The sequence below is a fragment of the Pygoscelis adeliae genome, unplaced genomic scaffold (genome assembly GCF_000699105.1).
Source record: "Pygoscelis adeliae isolate BGI_AS28 unplaced genomic scaffold, ASM69910v1 Scaffold36, whole genome shotgun sequence".
Classification (NCBI taxonomy): domain Eukaryota; kingdom Metazoa; phylum Chordata; class Aves; order Sphenisciformes; family Spheniscidae; genus Pygoscelis; species Pygoscelis adeliae.
Genome location: NW_008824934.1, coordinates 1,571,376 through 1,579,650, shown reverse-complemented (window position 1 = coordinate 1,579,650; position 8,275 = coordinate 1,571,376). Strand labels below are relative to the sequence as shown.

Genomic DNA, 8,275 nt, shown 5'->3' with positions numbered 1-8,275 from the left:
AACTTCTTTCCTTGGACCTCTTTTTCCTGCCATTATGCTCTCACGTTATCTGTAGACCATAAGCTTCTCAGGGCAAGAAGCCTTTGATTGCAGCTACCTAGCACAAAGGAGCCTTAATCTTGGCTAAGGATTTTGCTGATCCTGTTGTGCTTAAACACGCTAATCATAATGATGTAAGATGCAGATGTGTTCTTCAAGAGCCATCATTCTTAAATCTCCATCTTTGCTTGTCTTGCTTCTCAAATGAGAGCTACAACAGAACAAGACTGTTCTGGCTTGTACCCCCATACATCTCCTGTCATACAAAACAGGAGCCTGCCTTGCTCAGATCTACCTGCGTTTTTGCTTCAAATGAGGCCTTTGAGTAGTTAGAACTGGCCCTGATGAAAGAGAATTAAAAGAATCGGAAGAAAGAAAACAGTTTGCTTTTAAAGCCCTTCTGTCCTCCCAGTGTCACGCTGTGTTCTAAGAACTAGCGAAATACGCATTAAAGAGGTATCAGACAAGCCCATTTCAGTTGGCGTTTTACGGTTCCTGTAGAAGTGCAGTTCAGGACAGCAGTTTATAGCTGCTTCCTGCAATATATGCTATTATCAGTATGCCACTTGTTTTCCTGGAATAGTTTGTTTGCTGAGCTAGAGAGCTGTCCACACGGGAATTCAGGTGCTCAGGTAGGATCCCATGGCACAAGTGATATTAAACAAAGGACAGGTGTTTATTAGCAGAACATAAATTATCTGGGTTCCTGCTGGGAGGAGGGAAACGAAATTTACAGGAGCGGCCGGTAATAGGCCAGACTTCTTCAAATTACAGTTGATTCTGCTCTCATTCCCTTCCTACCTTTTCATCCCACCTGGAATCAGCCATTTTCCTACTGTATTTCCAAAAGACAAGAGGCAGCAGAGACAGCGTCGCTAACCAGAAGCTTTGCAACCTCACAGTAACCGTCCCACAGATGGAGTGGCAGCCAAGGCCAGCTGTTTCACAGGGAAAGGGGACTTGCCTTTGATGGAACAACGTAAATACCCCATTATTGGTAAACTCCAGCTGACACAGGGATTAATGAGACAGTGGAAGAGAGAAGCCCTCGCCTTGGTTTCCTCTGGGGATGCATCCGTACATCTCACCCAGATGTACTCTCCTCTAGGAGAGTACTAGGCAGATAGACACTGGAACCAGATTTAGTCCAAAGAATATCATGACTATGACTTGAAAGCACCTCTCCCTGTCTGCCAGCCGCTGGTCCCGACATATCATACCTACACACACACACACACACACAGAGAAAACACCGCTTTGACAGAGGCCTTGGGTAATTGTGTCCACAACGTCCATGTGGGTCAGGCAGGTTTCTGCCTGCGGCAGTGTTGTACAATGGGAGGCAGCACATTCGCTCAGGTTTAGCTCTGCTAGGGAGGGGCCCCATTCCCTCCAGCCCTGTAACTTGACCCGGGGGTTCTTCCCACCTCCAGATGCCTGGAACGACCCAGGGTAGTTGGATGTCTGCCATGCAAGCCAGTTCCCAGTTACTCTTCACCGCCAGAAATCTAATACCCCCTTTGCTCTGTTCCCCACCTCTCAGTACATGCAGAAGAAGAACTCCCTGTACAGCCAGTTGAAAGATGAGACAGTTTGGCGGATGGAGAACTTCAACAGCTACGTTAACGAGAAGTTCAGAAAAACCAGTGGCCTCCCCAAAGACTGGGTTTTCACTGTGTTTACTGTAAGTGCAAGCAAGCGTACGGTGTGCTAGTCTGTCTAATCAGGGTGACAGAAATGGGGGGAAAACCTGTCAGTTCACTGGAGCCCCCAAGGAAAACACATACACTGAGTGAGAAGGTATTGACGGTCCCATGGTAACCATTTATCTGCAGGTGCTAAACACAGAAGTGAAGACACACAGAGTTTAATTTTAATCAAATGGGTAAACTGCTGAGAAAGAGAGTGTGAATGTAAATGCTAGCTATAAAAATGCAATTATGGTCTTCACGTTCCTGGCCCAATGCTGTGGTCCTGCATTAAAAAATAAAGTACACATTAGAGAGCTCTCCAGCCTGACAGGCCTTAGCCTGAAAAGGGATTACACTCTCAGTGGTCCCTTTCCTGTCTGACTTTGGTCTCACCCTTCACTTTCCATCTGATTTTGCCACATGAAAATCGTGTCAGGGCCTTAGATCTTCTCTTATCATGGAGCAGAGATAAGAAGACTCAACTGGCTTGATTTCTTACCGTCTTCCTGTATCACCGATGAAACAAAGTGAAGAAATTATCTGAGCTCTGCGACTTCATTTCATCAGCCTGAGTCTAATGATGCATTAGTTCTCTACATAACTTGCTGGGGTGAAAATGGAAAGGGCAGAGGACACAGCTTTCTCAGGTTAATTTTGGAAATGCTGTAGTTTAAAGCCAAATACAAAGAAAATGAAAAAGCTAAAAACTTTGTTAAAATATGTTTTTGTTTAGCAAAACAGCTCAGAAGCAAATCTAGCTGAATTTGCCAAGTTTCTCAGGGGAACAGAAACTTTTCAGGCAACTTTATGGTATCCCTCTTCGTGCAGAAATTTCCCACTGTGCATTTCGACTCCAAATTGAATTAAACTTAGCACCAAATTAAATTAAATTCAAGTACTTGAATTAAACTTGCAGCACTACTGCAAGTTGCTCTAGCTCACCAGGCTTCTGTAAAACACTATGTCCAGCACAGCTGTGAGGGGGTTGTGAGTCACCACTGTCACAAATGGCTGCGTTCAGCTCACATCCAGGTACCCCCATAGGAGTAAATGAAAAAACACCACTAAAAATTCTGCAGGCAGGGCCTGAGTAAGGGCCAAGGGCCCTTACTGAGTACTCATCCTGAGTAAGGGCCAAGGGCCAAGATTCCTTCACGCACCACCGCGGCAGCCTGGAGAACCAAGTTCAAGAGGGGGTTTCAATCAACTCAAAGTGGACAGACATATGGTCTGAAAAATGCAACATCCTTCCAAGTCTAGAGAGGGGCACTGCTGGCGGCAGGGGAAGAAAAAATCGTCCCTAAACCAAGCGGGCATCTATGACTTACAGTGACTCCTATGCCCTTGGCATTCACAGTGACCAGTTACCGCCGTTCCCTGTCTGCCGTTTCAGAAAAGGATGCAGCAGATCATGTTGCAGTGCTTCCTGGCAGCCAAGCACAAACTGGATCGCAAACTGGGCTACTTTGATCTCATCGGCTGCGACTTTTTAATTGATGAAAACTTTAAGGTACGAATGCAGTATCATCAAATACTAAGTATGATGTTGGCCAGATGTCTAATGCCAGCAGTATAGCACGGTTGACACAGGCTCTGGTGCTAGGAATTAAACAGAGCATTCAATCAGTCAGCTATGAAGTGTAGGATTCATTTTCTTCTCCAGTTCCATTGTCCAGCATCAAGACATTTACTGCACATTTACTGCACAGTGAAACCCTGGCATTAACAGCTCAGGATGGGAAGAGAAGAAAAGGAACTTACTGCAGCTGAAACTGTTCTGTGCAGAATTTTCACAGGGAAGTGGAGTTCATAGTGAAAAGTATGGGAACTTTAATGCCCGCTCAGTTTTTTCTTTCTCCAGAAACCAAACGTGCCAGATGATCAGCCAGCATCAATCAGTGTGTAATGCCTCTAACATCACATGTAGTATACTGATTTACACTAGCTGAGTATCCATCAAAGGCAATGAAGAACTCGCCCTCACCATACTGAAGGATCAGTCATTATCGATTCAGATGTCAGCATCAGCATCTCCGTGTTCACTGTAGGTTCACCTTTTAGCAACAGGTCAGCCCACGGAGTCTATAAAACCTGCCAGAATTACAATTCAAACTTGTAAAGAGTGAATGAAACACAGACACGAAAAGCCAGAAGAAAGGGAAAGGGAAATGTTAAATACAGTGATTGAGGTGCTTTCAGTGCAGCACAGTCCTTCAAAACCACCTGGCCTAAACGTAACAGAAAGCCAGCTGGCAGATTCTGCTGTTGCTAAAGCAGAAAGGAACTCAAACATCTTCCAGCAAAGGGCAGTGGGAACGGCAAACCCTATGAAAGAATGGGATTAATGTATGCAGCAGTGGGTAAGGCACCCGAACAATAGACCCCTTTGTACAGGAAGCCAATGGCAAGGGAGAGCAAATGGCAAAGACTCAGAAACTGGTGCTTCTCAAATTTCAGTGCGAATTGTCTTTTGCAGCCTTGGCATGCAAAGCCCTGGCTGTGTAAACCTTAAGTAGAATAAGAAGATCCAGTATCACTCTATTGTGGCAATTCCTACCTGGCTAGTTAAAAACTTCAGCGTTTAAAGACCATTACGTCCCCATGTATTTTACATATGGAGAGATAAACAAAATCTGTTTCTTGACAGGCATTATCTGTAAGAATGATGAGGATTTCTGGACATTTAGTGGTGACACAGCTGGAACCTGGAACTTCCCTTTGAGAGAGACTAATGTGGAAATTTAGGCATTTATTTAGCATAGGTTGGTCCATGTTTTCTTGCCCCTGCTGGGGAGCAACAAACCTACTTTTTTATTCGTGTGGTGCTGCATCAAGAGACACCTGTACGCTCCCTGCAGAGGCAGTGTACAATAGCTGGACCCAGGACCGACTGCTTCAACCCACAGTTAACACTGGTCGGCGCAGCAAAGTCCCAGTTTTCTGTGGGCTGACACTACAATTCCTGGTCTGACATCCTGTCCCCTCCACCTGCAACACACAACAGCCTTATTCTCCCTGTCATCCTATTTCACGACACGTGTAGAATCTGCTTTATACTGATTTAACATGGTCTTATATGTTCAGTCCTATAGCTTATCATGTCTTTCCCTCTTCCTTGTTTGTCCGATATAAATGCCCCCAGCATCATTCCTACTAATTCCTGAAGGCCCTGCAGCATCCTGATTCAGTCTTTGGAAGCTGTTTTTCCTGCCTCAGAGTTCTTAGAAGCACGGACTATGAAAGCAGGGCCTGCTGAGAAACCACAGCTTTCTGTAGAGCTTTGCATATTCATATGTAAGCTGAGAAAAGAATGAAGTACTTTAAGAGGAGAGGGAGCAGAAGTGATGGATGTGGTTTTGCTGTTGTTGGCTTTTTTCCTACTGTTTTCTGGAGCTTCCCTGTGCTGCACTGCAAATGCCGAAGTCACGACACAGCTTAGGACAGTGTCGTTTAAATGTTCAAGGAACCTGTTTTCAGAAAGCATTGCATCAGCCGTGCAAAAGGGCTTCTCTCCAGGGGTATACTGGGAAGACAGATGTGTAAATTTTTTATCAGCCATAAAAGGATTCAGCTATCTATCAGTAAAGACCAGGCTGAACATAGATAAGCTATTTGCCAATTTGTGATAGATGTACGTAAATGAAGCAAACACTCAAATCCCTAGTTAAAGCAGGGACGGTTCCTTTGATTTGAATGACATGGCTTTTCATTCACCCCGGGAATATGAGGTACCACATGGATACCGTAGACTTGGTTGTGCCCACTCCAGGTCACGATGATAAAAAAATCTGATAAAAGCGTGTTAAGACTGTGGAAAACAGAACCCCACTGCCTTAGCCTGTGGTCTCCACGATCGCTAAGCAGGTCGCTTTCTGGGTCGGCAACATCTGAGCAGCCCTTCCAGGGCTTGGTTTGTGACTGTGCATGTGGCTGCAGCTATGTCCGCACAGGATACAGAACAAGTTATTTTATTCCTATAGCATACTGGTATCTCGACGGTTGGACTCGATGATCTTAAAGGTCTTTTCCAACCTAAATGATTCTATGATTCTATGATTCAGTGCTGCTTAAAGCTCCAGCCAGAGGTCAGGCTCCCTGGACACCTGCTGCTACACAAACGCAGGACAAGACAGCCCTGCTGTGGATAGCTTTGGGCTTTGAAGCATGTTACAGCCATCCTCTCTAAGAACAAGTTCTGATGTAGAGAGATATATACATTCCCATTCAGTCTTGGCTATCAAGTCACTTGGAGCCTCTGGGAGGATGGACCGATGCCCTCTCTGTCCCCGAGACCCCAGCAGGATGTTTAGCTTCCACCTGGCAACCTCCAGCAAAGACCCACACAGTTACATAAACTAAATGGTTTTTGATCAGAAGCAGAACAAAACTCTGGCTCAATCATGCATTTCCTGCACACCAAAAATCGTAGAATAGTTTGGGTTGGAAGGGACCTCTAAAGGTCATCTAGTCCAACCCCCCTGCCGTGGGCAGGGACATCTTCAACTAGATCAGGTTGCTCAGAGCCCTGTCCAACCTGACCTGGAATGTTTCCAGGGATGGGGCATCCACCACCTCTCTGGGCAACCTGGGCCAGTGTTTTACCACCCTCAGCGTAAAACATTTCTTCCTTATCTCTAGTCTAAATCTACCCCCCTTTAGTTTAAAGCCGTTCCCCCTTGTCCTGTTGCAACAGGCCCTGCTAAAAAGTTTGCCACCATCTTTTTTATAAGCCCCCTTTAAGTACTGACAGGCTGCAATAAGGTCTCCCCGAAGCCTTCTCTTCTCCAGGCTGAACAACCCCAACTCTCTCAGCCTTTCCTCATAGCAGAGGTGTTCCAGCCCCCTGATCATTTTCATGGCCCTCTTCTGGACCCGCTCCAACAGGTCTGTGTCTTTCTCATGCTGAGGGCTCCAGAGCTGGAGTCAGTGCTCTGGGGGGGGTCTCCCCAGAGCAGAGTAGAGGGGCAGAATCCCCTCCCTCGCCCTGCTGGCCACGCTGCTTTGGATGCAGCCCAGGATACGATTGGCCTTCTGGGCTGCGAGCGCACATTGCCGGGTCATGTCCAGCTTTTCATCCACCAGTACCCCCAAGTCTTACTTCTGCCCATGTCGGCAGGGAAAGGACCCTTGAGACAGGTCTTATAGCTGTCTGTAGCCACCATGTCAACACGTGACAGAGCCCAGTCTCATCATCCAATGCTCCTTTGACAGCCATTGAACTGCTGCTGTAAGGATGGTTCTACAGCAATGAGACTACAACAGTAATGAAACTAGGTGAAAATAAAAAGTATTCAGCAGATGCTAATACTGCATCTAGCACTATACAAAGAACAAGAAATGAGACCTCAGATCCTGGTGTAATGAAGGATCTGGTTGCAGTCGGCATGCTGTTCAAGAACCTATGGAGAAATCCTACTGTTTAAAGATTTTAAGCCTACCTGTGGTGTCTTGACAGAGGAAGTTTAAGATGTGACAGCACATGGAGTTGTACTGGCAGGTTGCAGGTAGCAGTAACCTCTTCATCCCCGAGAAACATCCAGAGCAGCACTTCTGACCAAAGCCACAGGGACTCATTATTGTTCTCATCACTCGAAAAGCCTAAAGAAAAAGGATGGTCCATGGTTAGGAAGTCGAGGACAGACATTCTGGGTTTTGGTTTCCTTTCTTTGTCATATGTTTGCTAGGAAATTTTGAGCAAGGCACCTGCATGCCAGATGCTAGGAGAAGAACAGGAATTTCATTCTACGTGAAATTCCCATGAAATTAGGGATATTCACACAGATATGGGGAATCTTGGCCTCCACTCTTCCTGAAATAGAACAAAGGGCATTTATTAATTGCCCTGGTTGTTGAGAGGCTAAGAGCATTTAAAAACAGTGAGACATTCAGATAGTACAATAATGGGGAATGTAGACGATGAACGGCATGATAGATGTCACAGAGAACTTTCTTCCTCCTGTTTGCCAGTTTTATTTGTTTCGAAGGAGAAGAAACCAAAACCTACTCAAGACAATTATGAAGGTTCATTGAGTTTGTCTGTCAGCACAGAATCTTACGAACTTCTAATTGGAAAAAGAACACTTACTCACAGGAAGAATGAGTTTGCCAAGAAAAATGTGTGTAACTTAGGTGCCCTCTGTTGGCATCTGCAAAGCGGGTTTTTTTGAGCAGCTGTTCCAGTTCTCCTCTGGAAGAAAACAAAAAGACATTTCACTGCCCTCACTTACCAGTCTTTTCATTTGTTTAATGAAGTATTTCAAAGAAGCGAAAATTATTGTTGCATTTTATTCTCAGCAAAATAAAGTGCCAAAGTGAAGGCTATCATGTCACCAAAATCTACCAAACACTTAGGCTTCATTTTTCACACGTACTGCTTCAGAAAAAAAAAAAGATTTTTTGAATTATTTTTTAAAATCAATTAAAAGGGAGTAAAATACTCCTGGGGCTGTTACATGATTAAATATCCTTCCTTACAAAACGCTGAATAGTTCCTACATGTGTTATATACAAGATGCAGCACCATATGGTGGAGGCAGGGAGGGAAC

General features: G+C 45.1%; 1 protein-coding gene across 1 annotated transcript in view; it reads left to right on the top strand.

Moving 5' to 3' along the window:
• Positions 1-8,275, top strand: part of TTLL10 (tubulin tyrosine ligase-like family, member 10) — a 33,425-nt gene that overhangs the window by 23,025 nt on the left and 2,125 nt on the right. Inside the window, exons 8-9 of the mRNA XM_009325265.1 lie at positions 1,583-1,723; positions 3,124-3,240. Of these exons, the coding sequence (XP_009323540.1) occupies positions 1,583-1,723; positions 3,124-3,240 (258 nt within the window). The remainder of the gene's footprint in view (positions 1-1,582; positions 1,724-3,123; positions 3,241-8,275) is intronic.